The sequence below is a fragment of the Hyperolius riggenbachi genome, chromosome 5, assembly GCF_040937935.1.
Source record: "Hyperolius riggenbachi isolate aHypRig1 chromosome 5, aHypRig1.pri, whole genome shotgun sequence".
Taxonomy (NCBI): Eukaryota; Metazoa; Chordata; class Amphibia; order Anura; family Hyperoliidae; genus Hyperolius; species Hyperolius riggenbachi.
The window spans coordinates 41,374,003-41,397,062 of NC_090650.1; the positions used below are offsets into that span (position 1 = coordinate 41,374,003).

General features: G+C 44.3%; 2 protein-coding genes across 3 annotated transcripts in view; one reads left to right on the plus strand and one right to left on the minus strand.

Annotated features, from left to right (window-relative positions):
- The window catches only part of PTER (phosphotriesterase related), a 131,820-nt gene that overhangs the window by 42,216 nt on the left and 66,544 nt on the right, over window positions 1–23,060 (plus strand). The window contains exon 5 of one of the 2 annotated variants that reach the window (XM_068235545.1): window positions 11,378–14,076. The exons of the other annotated variant lie outside the window; for it this stretch is intronic. Within the exon in view, the coding sequence (XP_068091646.1) occupies window positions 11,378–11,588 (211 nt within the window). The 3' untranslated portion in view covers window positions 11,589–14,076. Of the gene's footprint in view, window positions 1–11,377; window positions 14,077–23,060 lie in introns of those variants that run through there. 2 annotated transcript variants of the gene reach the window in all.
- C1QL3 (complement C1q like 3) overlaps window positions 16,339–23,060 on the minus strand; it is an 85,083-nt gene continuing 78,361 nt past the window's right edge. Inside the window, exon 2 of the mRNA XM_068235552.1 lies at window positions 16,339–17,241. Coding sequence (XP_068091653.1) covers window positions 17,062–17,241 — 180 coding nt within the window. The 3' untranslated portion in view covers window positions 16,339–17,061. The remainder of the gene's footprint in view (window positions 17,242–23,060) is intronic.

Genomic DNA, 23,060 nt, shown 5'->3' on the forward strand with positions numbered 1-23,060 from the left:
TTTGATGATCACGCTTCAGAAGTTTTGCAATTTTAAGAGTGCTGCATCCCTCTGCAATATATATCACTATTTTTGTCTTTTCTGAGCCTGTCAAGTCCTTCTTTTGACTTATTTTGCCAAAGGAAGGGAAGTTGCCTAATAATTATGCACACCTGATATAGGGTGTTGATGTCATTAGACCACACCCCTTCTCATTACAGAGATGCACATCACCTAATATGCTTTATTGGTAGTAGGCTTTCGAGCCTATACAGCTTGGAGTAAGACAACATGCATAAAGAGGATGATCTGGTCAAAATACTCATTTGCCTAATGATTCTGCACTCCCTGTACTCGAGTATAAGTCTAGACATTTAGGTCTGATTCACTTCATAAAAGTATAGGGGTCGACTTATACACGAGTCACGGACAACACTGAGTAATGTGTGTACTAATAGTGACCGTCCCATTTGCAATTTACCCAGTGATAAGTAATACTTTGAGGAAAGGAAATGCCAAGAAAGCACAGGTGTGAAAGTCCAGGCCACAGCAGTTAACAAGGAAAGGGGCGGGAGGCAGAATACTGGGCTGCATAAAAGGGAGTGAATAATTGCAGCACTTGGGGGCTCGGAGGAATTATTGGCAGCAATTAAGGGACAGAAGGGGTTAATGGCTGCAATACTGTATGCAGTGCAGTCAATAACCCCTCCTGGTCCCCAAGTGCAGCCATTAACTCTGCTGGGTGGACTTATACTTGAGTCAATAAAAAGTCCAGCTTAATAGGGTTGAATAGTGAAGTCGACTTATACACAAGGTCGACTTGTATTCAAGTATATACAATAGATAATTTCCGACAGGTCCGATCTGATTTCCAATCATTTTTCTGATCACTTCTATACAACAAGTTATCTGAAATCAGACTGGCATGCCGAGTTATTAGCGATGTCTGACCCCTGAGCGCATTGTTCTACTCCTTGCCCCGCCTGCTGGAAGCAGCTGCGTCATGCACCATTTGTATTCCCTACTCTTCTCTGTTGCTAAGGGCTCTTTCACACTAGGAGCTGATCCGTGCGTTTTCACAGATCGCTCTTAGGATGCGTTTAGAGAGGTAATATGAAAGTTTATTTGACTTTCATGCTACCTTCCACATTAGACAAAGCGTTCCAGAGCATAATGTTGTAACGCATCTGAGAGCCTTTAATCGTAAAGCAACGGCGTCTTCCTGTTGGGTAAATTAGAACTTCCGCCGCTGTTCAGCATTGAACCGCAACTTCCCGATGTCATGCCATAGTTCATACTGCGTAAATGAAAACATGTTCGTGCACGCGTCCGCTAATGTGGAAGAGCCATCAGCCTCTAGGCTAGTATTTTTTTTTATGCATTTGCACTTTGTTTTATATGAATTATATAATATAGTGTTCATTTACACAGAATTTGTACCTTGGTCATTTTGCACGTTTTAATCTCTTTAGTATGGATTTAAAAAGCACCAACATACACTGTGGCACAAGTAACAGATTAACATGGGGTACATAATAATACAGTGGCGTACCTAGGGCATTTGACACCCGGTGCTGGGTATTATAAGACCCCCCCCCCCCCCCCCCCAAAAAAAAAAGTAAAGGGGCAAAAAATGGGTGGCGCTATAACGCGCGCCACGTCAAAAAATGGGCGTGGCCATGACCGGATGAGGGCGGAGCTAACTGTAATTTGACGTGAACCCGGGTGAGAGTGATATGGAGGCTGCTATATTTATTTCCTTTTAAACAATACTAGTTGCCCTGCTAATCTATTTGGCTGCAGTAGTGAACTGAATCACACCAGAAACAAGCATGCTTGTTCAGGGTCTGTGGTTGAAAGAATTAGAGGCAGAGGACCAACACGGCAGCCAGGCAACTGGTATTGCTTAAAAGGAGATAAATATGGCAGCCTCAATATTATTCTCACCTCGGGTTCCCTTTAAAAGTGCAACGCAAAGACAGTGGACCCAAGTTTTGGTGACCCTTTCCCCAGAAAATTCACATACTTGCGCAGGTTTTCTCAAGAACATACACGTAATGTGTGCAGATTTGCCCAGAGAATACGTTCAATCATGTCTGCAGATTTGCCCAGAGAATACGTTCAATCATGTCGGCAGATTTGCCCAGAGAATACGTTCAATCATGTCTGCAGATTTGCCCAGAGAATACGTTCAATCATGTCGGCAGATTTGCCCAGAAAATACATGCAATCATGTCGGCAGATTTGCCCAGAGAATACGTTCAATCATGTCGGCAGATTTGCCCAGAAAATACATGCAATCATGTCGGCAGATTTGCCCAGAAAATACATGCAATCATGTCGGCAGATTTGCACAGAAAATACATGCAATCATGTCTGCAGATTTGCCCAGAGAATACGTTCAATCATGTCGGCAGATTTGCCCAGAAAATACATGCAATCATGTCGGCAGATTTGCCCAGAAAATACATGCAATCGTGTAGCAGACCTGGCCAGAACATAAACGCTACCCCTGGCTGCTAATATAAAAAAAAAAAAAAAAAAAAAACATTTACTCACCTGCAGCAGAGCTCCTGTTCCGGCCTCCGTCCAGTGCGCAGCTCCCACGATCCTCTGCAGCCAGCAACTCCCAAAGTCTCCAGAGCAGGGCTTCGGACATTTTACTATAGCCCTGCCCTGCCGCTGCGGTGAACTGATACGGCATCTATTAGATGCCGAAAGTCAGTTCACGCTGGGGGGTGCTTGGAGAATTTTAAGGGGTGCTTCAGCACCCAAAGCACCCCCCCCCCCGCCCCTGGTGCCGCCACTGCCCCCAGTATAGGTAGCTAGCAGTTGCCCCCAGTATAGGTAGCTAGTTGCCCCCAGTGAAGGTGGTATAGTTGCCCCAATATAGCTAGTATAGTTGCCCCCAGGATAGGCAGCATAGCTGCTGTCCCCAATGTAGGTAGTGTTGCTGCCCCCAGTGTAGCTAGTATAGTGGCCCCCGTACAGCTGCCCTCCAGTATAGCTAGTATAGTGGCCCCCATAGTTACTCCAGTATAGCTAGTATAGTGGCCCACAGTTTAGATAGTATAGTTGCCTCCATTGTAGCTGGTATGGTGCCCCCCCCCCCAGTATAGGTAATATAGTGGCCCCCATAGATGCCCCCAGTGTAGCTAGTATAGTGGCCCCCTGTTTAGCTGCCCCCAGTATAGTGGCCCCCAGTATAGCTAGTATAGTGACCCCCAGTTTAGGTAGAATAGTGGCCCCCAGTTTAGGTAGTATAGTGGCCCCAGTTTAGGTAGTATAGTGCTCCCCCCCCCCCCCCGTGTAGCTAGAAGGAGGGGTGACAGCAGGGATAGCGGCGGGGAGGGGGGAAATATCCCCCCTCCCTCACCTGGGTCCCCTCCTTCTGCCTCTCTTCTCCCCCCAAAAATGCGGGCAGTGGGCAGCGAGCAGGCTGGCGCGGAGAATACTCACGTTACTTCCGAGTATCAGCCTGGAACGCTGCGTCGCCGTCACGTGCCTCTACTGCGCCTCTTGGAGGCGCAGAAGAGGCACGTGATGGCGACGCAGCGTTCCAGGCTAATACGGGCGATCCCGCCCCTCCCTCACTTGGATATTGATATTTCCCCCCTCCCCGCCGCTATCCCTGCTGTCACCCCTCCTCCTAGCGCTGCTCTTCCCCTCCTTAGGTGTAGGGGGGTCGTGGTGACACCCCCCTGGCTGTCTGGCACCCGGTGCGCCACGCCCCCCTGCGCCCTTAGGTAGGAACGCTACTGTAATAATATAGACAGTGGTGCACATTAGCAACTGTGCAACCACAGTTTTTTTTCCTCCAGAAACAAACCAGAGCAATGTTTACATCATGTCCCTCCCATTCATTCGCCAATAACTTTATTGTTGCTCATCCCACCAAAATGATATACATTGTGTGTGTGTGTATATATATATATATATATATATATATATATATATATATATATATATATATATATACCGTATTTTTCGGACTATTAAGATGCTCCTGACCATAAGACACACCTAAATTTAGAGGACAAAAACCAGGGTAAAAAATATATATACAAACACTAGTGCGCATGACAGGGGGGCCCCAAGCACCGCCACTGCTCGGGACACCCAAACCAGCATGTAACACAATAGGGGAGTGCAGGTGAGCCCCGGAGCTGCCAAAACCAGAAACTCACCCGCACCACTCCTACTTACCAAACACAAAAGGATTGCTCACTCCCAGACAGCTCTCTGCCACTTATCGAGTCTGCAGACTGCCAGTCAGCCAATCAGAAGTGCAAATACATTACACCTAGTCTGCAGTACTTAAAACCCACACATATTTTATTTCATTTTTGTCAGTTATTACATCAATTAAGTTACTGATATGTCCCTAGTACAATGTATGGTAATTTGGGGGGGGGGGAATAAAGGTTTTACGTTTAGGTTTTTTTGTACTATAGTAAAGCCCTAGTTAGCCAGAACTCATCTTGCCAGCCGTCTTAAAGAAAACCTGTCTCACTGCAGCCCCCGGAACGCACAGGCGACAATTTGTCGGGCTGTGCAATATTTACCTTGAGCGGATCGTTCAGAAACAGCCTTATCAGTCCACCGACAGCACGTACACACGCGCATACTGTCGGCTAAAGACCGCCCAGCGGGAGGGTCCGGCGGACCCGTTGTTGCATTTAGTAGTGCGTGTGTACGCACCTTACCAGTACTTTACAGAAGATAATCTAATTACAGAAAATCTAACAGAAAATCTAAAGGCTCCTACACACGTCAGATTTTTCCAAACGACAGGTCGTTTGGACGTCAAATGGGGTGTGTGTACAGTCGGTCGTTCAGCTGATAACGCTAGTTTTGACAGATCCGCCAAGCGGATCCGTCAAAACCAGCATTATCAGCTGAACGACCGACTGTACCCACGCCCGATTTGACATCCAAACGACCTGTCGTTTGAAAAATCTGATGTGTGTATGAGCCTTAACAGAAAAATCGAACAGAAAATTGTATGGTGTGTACTAGGCATTAAAGTCACATGGGGGGGGGGGGCTCACCCACTAGAGAGGCCAAATCAGGATCTCAACTAATGGTTAGCCAGCTTTTATGAATAATTCTATGAATCTGAGAGGTCATAGGAGTATAATCAAACGAGAAAGCCACTCTGTTAGTACTCCCCGCGGGATGTTGCTTAGGGACAAGAAAGTCCTAGTTTTCCTATCCTGACAGAACGCCTCAATAAGTCTGGGCTATATGCTCTTCTAAGGAATCTCCTAGTTAAATCATCTGACTGTTGTTAAAAATCTGTGTCCAAAGTATTATTTCTTCTCGATTTTAAATATTGTCCATAGGGAATTGCATTTATACTACTGTGCCTGCGCAGTACACTCCAGATGACATCAGCCGCACTAGATGTCTGCCTGGCATGGTTGGCATCTGTAACAGAGGGGACACCTGGACCACCGTCTGGAAGAGGAGCTGCGGCGAGGGCACAGGACGGCTGCCAGGGGCTGGAGGAAGCCCCCAGGTAAGTGGATTTTTTTTTTTAAGTACCTCGGACATTCCCTTTAAAGAGACACTGAAGCGAAAAAAAAATATGATATAATGAATTGGTTGTGTAGTACGGATAATTACTAGAACATTAGTAGCAAAGCAAAGAAAATATACTCATATTTTTATTTTCAGTTATATCGTTTTTTTTTAATAACATTGCATCATTCTCCAAAATTTGCAGTTTACGTCCTACTCAGCATTGTAAATGATTTTACAGAGCAGGCTAGTGAACTTATGATCTGTCCTGTGCAGAAGCAAAAAAAAAACCAATACAGTGACTGACACTTGAGATAATAAGCTTCAGAAGACAGAGCTCTCTGCGCCTTTAAAAGCCATGGAGCTCAATGGCTCTTTTGCATAGATAACTGAAGTTTCTTAACTCTTCCTGTACTGGAAACAATATTGGTCTCTGCTCCTAATGTTTTATTTCTTAGCTGTACTACACATACAAATCATTATATCATAATTTTTTTTTCGCTTCAGTGTCTCTTTAAGACTTAAGATAAAAAAATCATAATGGGAGTAAAGGTCTAAGAGCGAAGACTGAGATGATTACTTATCTATTTGTTTTTTTTAAGGCCTATATATACATACTGTACATCTCTCATCCTGGACAGCACGATAGTGTGGTGGGTAGCTCTCTCGCCTTGCAGCGTCAGTTCCCAGTTTGAATCCCAGCCAGGTCACTATCTGCATTGAGTTTGTATGTTCACTCCGTGTCTGCGTGGGTTTCCTTCAGGCACTCCGGTTTCCTTCCTCAACCCAATAAAGATACAGATAAGTTAATTCCCTCTAAATTGCCCCTAGACTACAATACATACAATATACAATATTGATACATAGATATAGGATTATGATAGAGATTAGAATGTGAGCCCCTCTCAAGGGACAGTTAAAGGACAACTGTAGTTAGAGGTATATGGTGACTGCCATATTTATTACCTGTTAAACAATACCAGTTGCCTGGCAGCTCTGCTGATCTATTTGGCTACAGTAGTATTTGAAAAACATAGTGGAGCGCAGCGTGACCAAGCGTCCAGGAGGACGCGAAACGGCCGTCGCTAGGCCCCTCTCACTCTCCCACCTCCTACACTGATGGTCTACCCACGGAAACACAGATAAGTCTGTTTACGTTTGCAAATATGAACAAGTCATGAAAAGTGTAACATAGATGAATCTTGTTATGCACCATACTGTAACTGCACTGGTTTTTGCTCATATGCAATAAATGTACAAGCTTGGACGGATGATGCACGCTCTCTGCTCTTCAATTTACATTGTTTAACTCTTCCTTCATACCACAACAGCGGAGCACACGTCCTATACCCAGTGTTCATATATACAGACTGTCAGTAATTTATTGGCTACCTGTCCACACAGAGCCTACCCGACAGACTGGAGTCAGCTAATCTCTTTTAAAGGAGAAGTGCCACGCTATCTCTGTTTTCTTAAGTTTGAAGTATTTGAACAACACCAGACACAAGCATGCAGCTATTCCTATCAGATCTGACAATAATGTCAGAAACACCTGATCTGCTGCATGCTTGTTCAGGGTCTATGGTAAAAGTATTAGAGGCAAAGGATCAGCAGGACTGCAGGGCAACTGGTATTGCTTAAAGGACTTACGAGGCCAACTATGTAAAAAAAAGTTAATTACTTGCCTCCCCGTTTCAGGCACGGAGCAGCTCTAGGGCCAACCCCTCCGATCCACGCTACGTAGCGTGGATCAGAGGGGTGGGCCCTAGAGCTGCGCAGCTGCATTCGCGGCCAGGCGGACTGCGCAGCCGCGGCCAGAGGAAGTGGCCATCTTTGGAGGGGAAGGAGAGCCCGACCCGGGCCGTGGGGTCGGGAGCCGGCCCGGGGGGATAATGAGCGGGGGGACCCGGCGGAGCAGCACGGAGGGCGCGGACGGCGTCCTCCGTGCCTGAAACGGAGAGGCAAGTAATTCACTTTTTTTACACAGTTGGCCTCGTAAGTCCTTTAAGGCCCGTACACACGCTCAACAAAACTGCCTGATTGTCGTCTGACTATAGTCTGTTGGACGACAATCAGACGTGCAAATGACTTGAAAAGCGACTGATAACAGGTGTTTCGAACAATCCAACTGTTGGATCTATTCACACCACTGTTAACCAGATATCGTGCAGTTGATGCGTGTGTACAAGTCATTTGAACGACTTGTAAACGACTTGTACTTGCTTTAAATGTGTAGTCCGTCATTCTGCTTGCGTGTGCAGTATGTAAATTGGTAAAAAAGTTGGACATTTGTCGGTCTGGACATGCAGGAAGTATCTCAGGTCGTGTGGGTGGTCATGTTCACATTGTGCACTAGTTGAACGTGTGTATGCAGCTTCAAAAGGAAAAAAATATGGCAGCCTCCATATACAGTGGGTTGCAAAAGTATTTGGCCCCCTTGAAGTTTTCCACATTTTGTCATATTACTGCCACAAACCTGAATCAATTTTATTGGAATTCCACATGAAAGATCAACACAAAGTGGTGTACACATGAGAAGTGGAACGAAAATCATACATGATTCCAAACATTTTTTACAAATAAATAACTGCAAAGAGGTGTGTGCATAATTATTCGGCCCCCTTTGATCTGAGTGCAGTCAGTTGCCTATAGACATTGCCTGATGAGTGCTAATGACTAAATAGAGTGCACCTGTGTGTAATCTAATGTCAATACAAATATAGCTGCTCTGTGATGGCCTAAGAGGTTGTCTAAGAGAATATTGGGAGCAACAACACCATGAAGTCCAAAGAACACACAAGACAGGTCAGGGATCATAGTTACATAGTTATTTTGGTTGAAAAAAGACATACGTCCATCGAGTTCAACCAGTACAAAGTACAACTCCAGCCCGTCCCCCACATACCCCTGTTGATCCAGAGGAAGGCGAAAAAAACCCCACAAGGCATGGTCCAATTAGCCCCAAAAGGGAAAAATTCCTTCCTGACTCCAGATGGCAATCAGATAAAATCCCTGGATCAACATCATTAGGCATAACCTAGTAATTGTATCCATGGATGTCTTTCAACGCAAGGAAAGCATCTAAGCCCCCTTTAAATGCAGGTATAGAGTTTGCCATAACGACTTCCTGTGGCAATGCATTCCACATCTTAATCACTCTTACTGTAAAGAACCCTTTCCTAAATAAATGGCTAAAACGTTTTTCCTCCATGCGCAGATCATGTCCTCTAGTCCTTTGAGAAGGCCTAGGGACAAAAAGCTCATCCGCCAAGCTATTATATTGCCCTCTGATGTATTTATACATGTTAATTAGATCTCCTCTAAGGCGTCTTTTCTCTAGACTAAATAAACCCAGTTTATCTAACCTTTCTTGGTAAGCGAGACCTTCCATCCCACGTATCAATTTTGTAGCTCGTCTCTGCACCTGCTCTAAAACTGCAATATCTTTTTTGTAATGTGGTGCCCAGAACTGAATTCCATATTCCAGATGTGGCCTTACTAGAGAGTTAAACAGGGGCAATATTATGCTAGCATCTCGAGTTTTTATTTCCCTTTTAATGCATCCCAAAATTTTGTTCGCTTTAGCTGCAGCGGCTTGGCATTGAGTACGATTATTTAACGTGTTGTCGATCAAGTTATTGAGAAATTTAAAGCAGGCTTAGGCTACAAAAAGATTTCCAAAGCCTTGAACATCCCACGGAGCACTGTTCAAGCGAGCATTCAGAAATGGAAGGAGTATGGGACAACTGTAAACCTACCAAGACAAGGCCATCCACCTAAACTCACAGGCTGAACAAGGAGAAAGCTGATCAGAAATGCAGTCAAGAGGCCCATGGTGACTCTGGACGAGCTGCAGAGATCTACAGCTAAGGTGGGAGACTCTGCCCATAGGGCAACTATTAGTCATGCACTGTACAAAGTTGGCCTTTATGGAAGAGTGGCAAGAAGAAAGGCATTGTTAACAGAAAAGCATAAGAAGTCCCGTTTGCAGTTTTCCACAAGCCATGTGGGGGACACAGCAACCATGTGGAAGAAGGTGCTCTGGTCAGATGAGACCAAAATGGAACTTTTTGGCCAAAATGCAAAATGCTATGTGTGGCGGAAAACTAACACTGCACATCACTCTGAACACACCATCCCCATTGTCAAATATGGTGGTGGCAGCATCATTTGGGGGGGTGCATCTCTTCAGCAGGGACAGGGAAGCTGGTCAGAGTTGATGGGAAGATGGATGGAGCCAAATACAGGGCAAACTTGGAAGAAAACCTCTTGGAGACTGCAAAAGACTTGAGACTGGGGCGGAGGTTCACCTTCCAGCAGGACAATGACCCTAAACATAAAGCCAGGGCAACAATGGAATGGTTTAAAACATCGGATTGAAAATCATACATCATTCCAAACATTTTTTACAAATAAATAACTGCAAAGTGGGGTGTGCGTAATTATTCGGCCCTCTGAGTCAATACTTTGTAGAACCACTGTTTGCTGCAATTACAGCTGCCAGTCTTTTAGGCTATGTCTCTACCAGCTTTGCACATCTAGAGACTGAAATCCTTGCCCATTCTTCTTTGCAAAACAGTTCCAGCTCAGTCAGATTATATGGACAGCGTTTGTGAACAGCAGTTTTCAGATCTTGCCACAGATTCTCGATTGGATTTAGATCTGAACTTTGACTGGGCCATTCTAACACATAGATATGTTTTGTTTTAAACCATTCCATTGTTGCCCTGGCTTTATGTTTAGGGTCATTGTTTTGCTGGAAGGTGAACCTCCACCCCAGTCTCAAGTCTTTTGCAGTCTCCAAGATGTTTTCTTCCAAGTTTGCCCTGTATTTGGCTCCATCCATCTTCCCATCAACTCTGACCAGCTTCCCTGTCCCTGCTGAAGAGATGCACCCCCCGGGCATGATGCTGCCACCACCATATTTGACAGTGGGGATGGTGTGTTCAGAGTGATGTGCAGTGTTAGTTTTCCGCCACACATAGCGTTTTGCATTTTGGCCAAAAAGTTCCATTTTGGTCTCATCTGACCAGAGCACCTTCTTCCACATGGTTGCTGTGTCCCCCACATGGCTTGTGGCAAACTGCAAACGGGACTTCCTATGCTTTCTTCTTGCCACTCTTCCATAAAGGCCAACTTTGTACAGTGCATGATTAATAGTTGTCCTATGGACGGAGTCTCCCACCTTAGCTGTAGATCTCTGCAGCTCGTCCAGAGTCACCATGGGCCTCTTGACTGCATTTCTGATCAGCGCTCTCCTTGTTCGGCCTGTGAGTTTAGGTGGATGGCCTTGTCTTGGTAGGTTTACAGTTGTGCCATACTCCTTCCAATATCTGAATGATCGCTTGAACAGTGCTCCGCGGGATGTTCAAGGCTTTAAAAATCTTTTTGTAGCCTAAGCCTGCTTTAAATTTGTCAATAACTTGATCCCTGACCTGTCTTGTGTGTTCTTTGGACTTCACGGTGTTGTTGCTGCCAATATTCTCTTAGACATCCTCTGAGGCCCTCACAGAGCTGCTGTATTTGTACTGACATTAGATTACACACAAGTGCACTCTATTTAGTCATTAGCACTCATCAGGCAATGTCTATGGGCAACTGACTGCACTCAGATCAAAGGGGGCCGAATAATTATGCACACACCACTTTGCAGTTATTAATTTGTAAAAAATGTTTGGAATGATGTATGATTTTCGTTCCACTTCTCATGTGTACACCACTTTGTGTTTTGTCTTTCATGTGGAATTCCAATAAAATTGATTCATGTTTGTGGCAGTAATATGACAAAATGTGGAAAACTTCAAGGGGGCCGAATACTTTTGCAACCCACTGCATATACTGTATATAATAATTATCCCTTTTATTTTTTCTTCAGGGTGAGGTCATTGATCAATAATGGCTATGAAGACAGAATTGTCATTGCCCATGACATCCACACCAAGAACCGGCTGACGAAGTATGGCGGCCATGGTTACTCGCACATCCTCAATAACATCGTTCCCAAAATGTTGCTGAGAGGAATATCCCAAGAGAACATCGATAAGATACTGCAGGAGAACCCCAAGCGGTGGCTGGCATTTAAATGAGGGATGCCAGAGACTTTCAGTCATGTCTATCGGACTGGGAGAAGGCTACCAGACTGCAAATACAGCAGTGTGCGAATATTTCTAAAACTCTTTAAAGAGACACTGAAGCGAAAAAAAAATGATATGATTTGTATGTGAAGTACAGCTAAGAAATAAAACATTAGGAGCAGAGACATAGGTCTAATATTTTTTCCAGTACAGGAAGAGTTAAGAAACTCCAGTTGTTATCTATGCAAAAGAGCCATTGAGCTCCACGACTTTCAAAGTCTTCTGAAGCTTGTTATCTCAACTGTCAGTCACTGTGTTTTCTTTTTCTCTGTAAAATTTCTCTGGCCTGCTCTGTAAAATAATTTAGCATGCAGAGTGTAATGTGTAAACTGCAAATATTAGAGAATGATGCAATGTTATAAAAAAACACTATATAACTGAAAATAAAAAATATGAGAATATTTTCTTTGCTACTAATGTTCTAGTAATTATCTGTACTACACAACCAATTTACCATATCATAATTTTTTTTCCGGCTTCAGTGTCCCTTTAAAGCACACCTGAAGTGAGAGGGATATGGTGGCTGCCATAGTTGTTTCCATTTAACCTCCCTAGCAGTATGATTATTTCCAAATTTTACTGTCTTTTTAAAAGGTTTCAGACCCTAAAATCAGGAAGTAATGCCACCAGAATGCCAGCAGCAGCCCCTGCTCTAACTCGCCTCCCTGGGCTCCAGCGCTGTAATGTTACCTCCGTCCTCCGGGTGACACTATAACTCTTTGGCAAGGTCAATGACGGCCATCTCACCAGAATGTTTTAGAGCCTCGGAGGACAGGAAGCAGAACAGCTACCCACGTCTGGATCCCCTTGGAGGTGAGTATAAGCTCCCGCTTCGAGGTATACTCTGCATAGAGCTCCCGGTGGCTAGCCTAAGGGTCTATTTCCACAAGTATACTGTGCATCCAAATTTGCATACTCATTGAATTTGATTTGGAAAATGGACGAGTTTTTATGTGCATTTTTAATGCAGATTTTTCCCATCCGATTTTTAATCTCCATAGCAACATGACATCACTGTAACTACACGGGAATTAGAAAGAAGCAGGTTAGATGGGAAAACAGATGCAAAAATTTGCCTTGTAAACGCAATCATTTGCATTCCCTTGTGGGACCATTTTCGTTAATTGCAATTCGCATGTGGGGCAGTGCATGGTGCGGAAATCTGCAACATGCAGTTCGTATTTTTCCTGCTTCGCACCACATTTGGAAAAACACGCTTAATGGAAACGCCTCCATTGAACTGCATTGGTTTCAGTATTTAATGTGAAAATTGGCTTTGCGATTTCATACTTAGTGGAAATGGATCCAAATATGCAAATACTTCAGAGTTTATGCAAATGTTTATGCAAATATATGCAGTTTGAAAATGGACCAATCAATTTTAAACCCAGGTTTAGATAATTGGTCTATTTTCAAGCTTCACATAGTTGCATAAAAATGTACATACATTTGCATAAACTTGGGAAAATTTGCATATCATTGATCATCCCTACTGAACAAGCATGCAGATCAGGTGCTCTGACTTGAAGTCACTACTGCAGCCAAAGAGATCAGCAGGATGCCAGGCAACTGGTATTGTTTAAAAGGAAATTTATATAGAAGCCACCATGGGCTTCTTGATTCAGGTTTAAAAATGTCAGTGTCACTAGGTCACCTCTACGTGGCTTCGAGGTATTTCCATTGCATTGTGTGTGTACTGTGGCCAGTCTCATAAAGACTAATGGCCACTGCGCCTTGGAAGCGGCGGGGGAGTGTACTGCAATATATTGTGCCAGGAGCCTTAAAGTTTTCTGAATGAATCTGATGTAATGCATAATCTATCGCAGCGGCAGTTCCCAGCCCTTTCGGTATTTGAGCGGGGGGGACCTGTGATTCTTATACAGATGACATTACTTAGGGGAAATGAAAGTAGCATAACTGTATGGACAATAAAGCATAATGAATGTTATGCCAGTGTATATTTTACACTTCACATTGCAGATGTCCGCATTCGGAGATGATCGTCCACCCCGGTAGAAATAAACACTTAAACAATTGTCTTTAAACACAATGAATTGAATTCCTACTGGCGGCGATAATCAAGGGCACTCTGATGCAAGTAATAATAATAATGCACAACTTGTAGGAAAGTACAGTGATTCCAATTAAGCGACTCCCCTCCGGAACAGTTTGATGTTCCTTGTAATATTGATGATGCTTGTAATTATCCCGCTGTTCTTTAATTAATGCCTGATATGGAACGTAGCCATTTAAATTACATTCTGGCGCAGAGCAGAGAGCTGGACATTACCACCTCTTGATGGTTTATTTGAAATAAGCCGGGGAAGCCTGTGCATTACGCATTGTAGGACTGAGTGTCTTGGGAGCAATTTTTACAGTTGATAATGTTGGAATATCTGTGCCGGTGTGTTAAAATAAAAATCGATTATTTATTGTGGGAGAGCGCGTGTTTTTACTGTAAGGATGCCAGTGCTTGCAGGCGAATGGATGTGCGCAGGCTCGTGAGTGATAGCCATGAGTTATTACGTGTAGCGAGGGGGTCATCCTATATTACTGTATAGTGTGTGGAATAGGAAATCTGTGTTCTATTGGTTGGATAGTGTACTGGTTGAAGTGCACTTGAGATGGGCCTTGTGGGATTAGTTATCTTATTAACTTACCTGGGGCTTCCTCAAGTCCCATTTGGTTTGTGGGGTCCCTCGCCGGTCACTTCGCTCTCTAAGAACCCCCTCCGTAATCTGACTAGCTGCGGTCTATAGTGCTCTTCTCTACATGCACAGCCAGGCCCCGTGCTGGCCCCGCCCTGCTGCCATACCCAAGAATGTTCTACACTTCTGCAGTACTACTGCGCAGGTGCAGAATGCTCCCGGCTGTGGGAGCGTGACTTGGGGTATGTGTGCAGCAGCACTGCACATGCGCAGAAGAGTGTGGCTGGCCAGATTACCGGTGGGATTTCATAACGAATGGAGCCTTCAAACCTAATGAGCCTGGAGGAAGCCCGCAGGTAAGTATAAATAACCCCACAACACCCATCTCAGATTCCCTTTAAAGCGGAACTGTGGATATAAAATAAACACAAACGCTCGGTCCTGTACCTCGACTTGTAAGTCAATGCCAGCGCGGCTCTGGCCAAGCGTATCCTTTCTTCGCGTTCCCCTCTGCAATAGCCGGGAACACGAAGAAAGGATATGCATGGCCAGAGCCATGCAGTGGCCCGGCGGTGAAACCGAAAGTAGCTGGCGACGGGAGAACGGAGGCTCTTTGAGGAGCGGCGCGGGACAGGGCGGCTGCTGGGGGCCTGGGGAAGCCCCAGGTAAGTGAAACAGTGTGTTTGTTTTATATCTACACTTCCGCTTTAATGCTGGATACACACGTTGAGATCTCCCGTTCGATTCCCGGGATCGAACAGATCGAATCGATTATTTTCAACATGCTCGATTCGGATTTCGATCGTTTCTGCCGTCGATTTGGCACACTTAACATGCAAATCGACGGCAGAAACGATCGAAATCCGAATCGAGCATTTTGGAAATAATCGATTCCATCCCGGGAATCATAAGGGATCTGACGCAGGAGACCAAGGTTAAAAACTTGGCTATTCCTGTTCAGTAAGCCAGCACCTATTGAGTAAAGAGGCATTGGGCAAGACTCCCTAACACTGCTACTGCCTATAGTGCGTGCCCTAGTGCCTGCAGCTCTGGTGCTTTGAGTACGCCAGAAGGATAGCACAATATAAATGTTCTGTGTCTTGTCTTATTGTATGTAGTGAGGTGGTTAGCCAGTGTTATTGGCTAACCAAACATAGCCTCCATTCCTCCTACCCATAATAAATATGATCCCCTCTTTCTTCCCATTAAATATAGCCACTACTTCCCCGCCCCCCCTAAACCCCTCCTTTTGCCCTACAGCAAGAGCAATCGCCAATTCAGCTCCCACCCCTAATAATATTTATGCCGTGTCCCAAATCGGGCACTGCGCGGTGCTGAGCGACCTGACTCGAGAGAAGAACGGACACAACATTTGAGTTAGTAAATGGCCTCTTTGCTCTGCTACACATACTCTACACATCAGAGAGGTGGACAACCGTTACCAAAAGGAGGGTGGCTTGTGCATTGAGTGTTGGGCTCCTCCCCCCAGTAGTTACATCATTGGGTGACCTGACTACTCTGGAGCTCTGCATGTGATCATGAGGCATGGTCAATGAGATGAAAATAATTCCAACTTGCGTTCAAATTGAATGCAGATTGTACAGAGCTTGGAACTGGGCTATAGGGATAGATGAAAATGTAAAATTCATTTTAGCTAGATCTTTGCAAAAATACTATAATCTCGTGAATTCCTCCCAAGTGTTGGTGAATGGTTTGGCCCATTATGCAAAAAAGCTTTGCAAAAGTATGTGCATATGAAACCAAACTGGAGTTTATATGCACCGTACATTTGTGCACCCACATCACAGCAGAAAGATGACACACCCATGACCTCATACCATATTCAAATTTTCTAAACTATTTTTGGTCCTCGCTGTGAGTTTTTGTTTTTTGAACACCTCTGTTCTTCGTTCTTTATCATCTCCCGGGCCGTACTTATTCAGTGGAATCTGTGGAATCCATGCCTTGGCATTGGTCGTGTGACACCAAGCAGTCTGTGACTAAGTAACTACAGATGACATGAAAGCAGAGAAATAAATACAATTTTCTTCAGTATTAAATATAAACTTTATATGAACAAATTTAGCCACTTTTAATTTTTTTTTATATGCGGTTTAAAATATGTTTGACAGAATATACAATAGCGCCATGATTTTATGCAGCGGGTACTTCGCTCTCCTTGGATCACTTTTTTTTATAATGCCAATAACTTTATTCAAAGCTGACAGTGTTCTTTACATTTTTTTCCAAGTTACAGGAGCTTAAGCTCCGCCTTCATTATTGCAGAATAGACCCTGAAGACCATTCCTTGACCATACAGCTAGTCCGCTCCGGCCATCAAGTCTGACCGGCAAGTCACATCGTTCGAAGCTGAGAGATGGTTATAACAGCAAGGATATAGCATATTGATCGATAGATATATTTAGGGAGGTTTCTTTTTTTTTTTTTTCTTTTTTTTTATTTTACTACAAAACTTTATTGGATAGGATTTCATTCACACAGGCACAGACAAGGAAATTTGGCTTTGGTGGCAAAGGGGAGACACATCGGTGTAACTTGTACAACATACATGGATATATTTGATTGGATATTTGATGTCTTTTGAGGTGTTAAGTCAGGTAGCAGTGGATCTCCGCAGTGCACGTGGTCCCCATATTTGATTAAGCGTCTTTAATTCGCCACTATAGTCAGCAGCCTAAGGAGTCTGTCGTGGTGGGGCTGCAGAAGGTAAAATAGTTTTTTTTTTTTTTCAGTTTCATCTGGGGATTGCTGTATCCTCAGTCGGCATAGATAATAAATCCAGAGAATGTGCTGTATTTGTTGTTGTTGCCGCCGTGGGCTTTTCCACCATCTAGTTTGATATATACCTCGTCGCCCGGCTCTAGGTGTAGCACCACGCTGTTGCTGGCATAGTCGTAGTTCTGGTCCGCGTCCTGAGCGATGGCGCTGGCCCGGACCTGAGCAGGAAACACAAGAATGAATTATCTATTTTTGTCTGGAATGACACTTCTTGTCAAGTTTTTTACAACATGAAAACGAATGTCTAAAAATACAGCAAAGACCAGCTAAGAAGAAACAAATAGTAGCAGTAAAAGGTTTACAGAGGTTCTGCTTGTTCCCCATACTACAAATCAGAGCTAACTCGCCTATATAAAGACAAATAAAGCAACATTTATATCACCTTTTTCTCCTGATGGACTTAAAGCCCCAGAGCTGAAGTCACTAGGCACGTTCTATAGGCAGTAGCAGTGTTAGGGATTCTTGCCCAAGGTCTCCTTACTGAATAGGTGCTCGCTTACGTTCAGGAAGGGCCGAGACACGAACCCAGGTCTGTGCCAGAAGCAGAGCCCTTAACCAGTACCCTATCCAGCCACTGCTTACCTATAAGGCAATATAGGCAGTTGCCTAAGGTCTGTTGGGGGTCCAGGGGCCTGACTGACAACTTTTCTTATTTAAGCTCAGTTCACACTGCATAGGCAATCTAATCAGTTTTTAACACAGAGTAAGGACACCAAGAGTCAAATATAGTCTAGTATGTACTGCTAGTTGAAATAAAGTATGATGGAGTAATAAGCTAAACTCACAAAGCAGGGTTACCTCAAAGGCAACCACTGTATAGTCAGGTGGGGAGATTAGACCTGACCCCACTCAGGATTAAGAAGTCGCTCTCCGTAGATGAGTAAAAAGAGGCAACACCCCTCCACCAGGGGTGGACTTGATATAGCGTAGTATGGATACAGAGGTGCCAAAAGGATAAAAATATCTTAAAAATTTAAAACATGAGGAGGCAGTGGTGGACTTACCTCCTCCAAGCAGACACAAAAATTGCCAATGTTTTTGTCAAATACAACAAGTTTACATACTCTGGGGGACAATGCAACGCGTTTCGCAGGTTTTATCCTGCTTCATCAGGCAATAACAATGGAGCAATAGCATATGTCATATATGTCAGTAGAAGAGCCAGGCACTTCTGTGAACAGACCACATATGCTATTGCTCAGTTGTTCTTGCCTGATGAAGTGAGATCAAACCTGCGAAACGCGTTGCATTGTCCCCCAGAGTATGTAAATAAACTTGTTGTATTTGCATTGGCCTCAATTCTGTTAGGGTTATGAAACAAATTGCCTCATGTGAGGTAATTTACCTTATGAGGTAATGACCTTTAGCAATTCTGGTAGTTTTTAGTCATGTTTTTCCTCATGAGGTAACTTCTGAGGTAATTCACGAGGTAATTTGCATTAATTTTACTGAAAATAGCTATTCTCACGGAAATTAGGGGGCATGTTAGCACATAATTTACCGATCAGTTTAAGACCTGCCTGTACCTGGAGGTTAAGTCAATTTGTATGAATTTTGCTGGTTTAGTGTCGTTCCTATTCAGGCTGTGTAATAGAAAAGCATAGGAGAAATAAATTTCCAAATATTTACTGGATTTATTTTAATAAGGGATGCCCATAAATATAATTTTCATAGGTTGCTACATAATCAAATACACCCTCCGCTCCCCCCCCCCCCCAAAAAAAACCGTATACACCTTCCCCCCTCAAAGAAAAAACACATCTACCAAAGACTATCCTAACTTATGGAAGGCAATTACGGACTATTATTTATTTACTGCATGCAGTGCTGCTCGGATACCATTTTTCACTATCTGGAACTAATTCTGATCCGGATACCCCTCTATCCAATCCAGATCTGATGACCCGAATCCGTGTCGGATATCTGACCCCAGTATCCGGGGTATCCGGCCAGATTCAGATATCTGGTTAGAAAAAACGTCCGTGTCCTTTAAATTGCTTTAAAAAGGGGTTTTAGGGTCAATGAGGCATGTATCATCATTATTTTGCAAAGGGGAACACTAATTAATGATCTGGCGACTTAACCCCCCCCCAAAAAAATTTGGCTGTCAATTAACATCAGGCCTAGGTTCCAGACAGCGGTCGTGCAGCCCACATTGTGTCCAAAGTGCCAAGTGCCATGTGCAAACACGTGCAAAGGGCCACGTGCAAAGTGAAAAGTGCCACATGCAAACACGTGCAAAGTGCCACGTGCGAAGTGAAAAGTGCCACGTGCAAAGTGCGACATGCAAACATGTGCAAAGTGCCACATGCAAAGTGCCACGTGTAAACATGTGCAAAGTGCCACGTGCAAAGTGCCGTGGCACTTTGCACTTGGCATGTAGCAATTTGCACGTGGCACTTTGCACATGGCACTTTGCGCGTGGCACTTTGCGCGTGGCACTTTGCGCGTGGCAGGCAGTAGTTGGCCTGGTGTGTGCACAGCACACACAGACACATAGCAGCTGCAGCAGCACTGCAGCTCACACTCTAAATGTCACACTATGACATCAATCAAGATAATGAACGATTTAACTATAGTGTAGTGATAGTGAAGGGGTTAATCACTGAACAGCTTATCACTGTGTACAGCCCTTGGCCCAGCAGCACTGCAGCACAGACTCTAAGGGCCCGTTTCCACTATTGCGAATCCGCATGCGTTGGCTGCACGCGGATTCGCATAGCCAGTACAAGTGGATGGGCCTGTTTCCACTTGTCCAAAGTGCTGAGCGATTTTCTGTGCGGGTAAAATCTGCACGGCAGAGCCGTCAGAACTCACTCCCCGCACACCGCTATGCGAATCGCACGCAATGTATTGAATATGGAAATCGCATGCGTTTCTGGCATGCAGTTTTTCCCGCTATTTTGCGTGCGATTTCGCATAGTGACCAATGTAAATTAACACAGGCAGAGACATGATTAAAATCGCATGTACCCTAACCTATGTGAAATCGTGGCAAAAAACGCACGCGGAATCGCATCCGCATGCGATTTCATCAGCGGTGAATTACCGGCGATTCTGCACCGCAATAGTGGAAACGGGCCCTTACTGTCACACTATGAGACATCAATCAAGCTAATTAACGATTTAATTATAGAGTAGTGATAGTAGTGAAGGGGTTAATCAATGAACAGCTTTAGGTTTTGCTGGAAGCCGAATTATTGTTTTAAAAGTAACTTCATCTCCGTCTTCTGACGGTGCCGGAGTTACTCCCTGTGCGCCCAATTCTCCAGCGCTGGATTCACTGTGCTCGAGGCAAGGAAAGGATTGTAAACATTAAGAGGGAAGAACATCAAGTTTAGCTGGGTGGGCCTCATGATATGAAGTCAGGGCCAGTCCTAGTTGCTGCCTGTGGCATTTCCCCAATCCCCCTGTTCCTCCTTCCCCCCCACCCCCCGCCCGATATCAAAAGATCGCACAGCACCTGACAATTTGCACTGCACGTTATAGCTCCAGTGAGCACCCGATAAAACTCTTAGTATAGGTAGGTAGCCAGTTACAGGTAATCCCAGTGTTGGTAGCTAGGTACAGTTGCCCCCAGTATAGTTTAGCCAGGTACAGTTGCCCCCAGTATAGGTTAGCCAGGTACAGTTGCCCCCAGTATAGGTTAGCCAGGTACAGTTGCGCCCAGTATAGATTGGCCACGCACTCACTTCACTTCCTGTTCCTGCCTGGTGCTGTCCCCAGACTTCTGCCACCTGACGAAGTTGCCTCACTTGGCATCATGGGCGGACCGGACCTGTTTGTAGTTATGCCCCTGGCTGCTGGTGTACATTTTTTTTTTTTTTTTAGACTTTTTTTTTAAATCTTTGATGAATCTTAACTCCTTTTTTAGTTTATATGTTTAATAAATGCAAACTTTTATATTCTAAGGAAGTTTAAGAACCTCTGGTACAAAATATTAAACAAAAAAAACAACGAAAACTATTAGGCTTTCTGAGTAGAAATAATGGTTAAAAATTGACTGTGTCATACTATGATATATTTAGAACTGTCAATAAAGGACAGCAGATTTGAAGGGCTCTCCAGCGACGTGTCATGTTGTGAGCGAGCGTTTAGTATTTTCCGTCACCGTACAACTCAAAGCACCGAAAAATAGTTCAGAACCCGTCAGCGTCAGATGTTTCCGTATCCCTCCCTTTCATCCCAGTCCGTGTATCCAGCGCTCGGTCACGCGGCTGGTATCAGGCTGTGCGCTATATATCTAGGTCACAGCGTCCCTGCTCATCCTACAGATCTACAGCCAGTGACCAGGATCAATAGCGATGCAAAAAATATCTACCATCACCCCGCATAGCTTTCCTGCATAATATAATTGCACAGCAAATCACTGGGCCTGTATAAGGTAAATCTGCCTGTTTTTAAAGAAATCGGTAAGGAAAAGAAAACTCTGGGGGATACTTACCTTGGGAGGGGGAAGCCTCTGGATCCTAATGAGGCATCCCCTGTCCTCCTCTGTTTCGGTGATCTAGCGCTGGGAGCCCCCGAACAGCGGACATGTAAATATTAATCTACTACCATTCAGCACAGGCGCAGTAGTGGCTTACCAATCGGGCTCGGGTGCAAATTGCCGAGTCGCCTGCGCGAGCGGACCCCATCGGGCTCAACAATTTCCACCTGAGCCCAATCGGTAAGCCATTGCTGCGCCTGCACTGGAGCCAGGAAAGGTAAGTATTGTAGGCATTGCTGCACCACAGCTGACCAGGAATGCGCACCGAGGTTAATCGCGACTGATTACTCATGATTCAAATAAGGGTTAATTGCTGCAGGCGCAGGGCTGACCGCAGCGGGGTTAATTACCCATAATGTCGCCGTCTGCCCTGCACGGCAACGATATTGCAAACGTCCTATTAGTCGCGTTGCAAGCCTCGCTATGGTGCACTTTCTCCTTCCGGCTTGAATAATAATAAGACGCTTGCAATCTCGCTGGCGCGCAGGGCAAATGTCGGCATCATCTCATGAACCTCAGTGAGCATCCCTAGCAGCTCACATCCTTGTCTGCTTCCATGAGAGCAGGAAGTAGACACACTGCAGATTTATTGCAGGATTTGTATTAGCTGTATCAAATAAATATTTTTCTGTAAAGGCCATTATGCTGTTTGTATATTTTAGAGCAGAGAGGAAGTTCTGAGTTTAAATTGCCCAGTACTTTACTGAAAGTTCTTTTGTAACGCTCAAGTTTATCGTGCTAGGCGGGGCTAAAATCAGGGGAACCAGATCTGCTGCCTTACATACGGCCCCATTTCACCTTCTGTCTTTGCAACTAGAGTGCTGCTATGGCTGCCAAAGCCTTCTGAGATGTGGCATGTGGGAGGGGCATGGCCAGCTTAAACTGAACCCGAGGAGAGATAAAGTGGTCTGAAACTCCGACATAACATTCAATAAAAATGTGTCTTCCTACTTTTAATTACTCATACAGTTATCATATTTGCTTTTGTGCATAAGTAATATTGTCTACAAATTACCAATTTCCAAAGTGTAGTTTATCGTGCCATAGAAGCTGCCATTGCATTTTATTCAAACTGCTTTTTATTACATATTAACATCTTCCAATTAGCTGTTCTGAGCTTTTTGTGTACTTGAAGCACAAAGACCTCCTTTTCACTTGTTACAGTGTGTTTATATACATTGTAACAACATTGAAATGCAAACAAAGATACTGTTATCTCCATTTTGGATGCAGATTTGAAGCTGAATAGCAGGACAAAGTACTTTGTTTAACCATTTCAGTGGTGTTCTGCTAAAAAAAAATCTGGGATAGTAGAAGAACTATCTGTGAGGAATCTTCAGGAATCTTTTAGAGCTGCCACATTTATTTCCTTTTGAGCAATACCAGTTGCCTGGGAATCTTGCTGATCCTCTGCCCATAACACTTTTAGCGGTACTTACTCATTGCCATTCAGGCATTTACACACTCAGGAAAAATTACAATATTTCA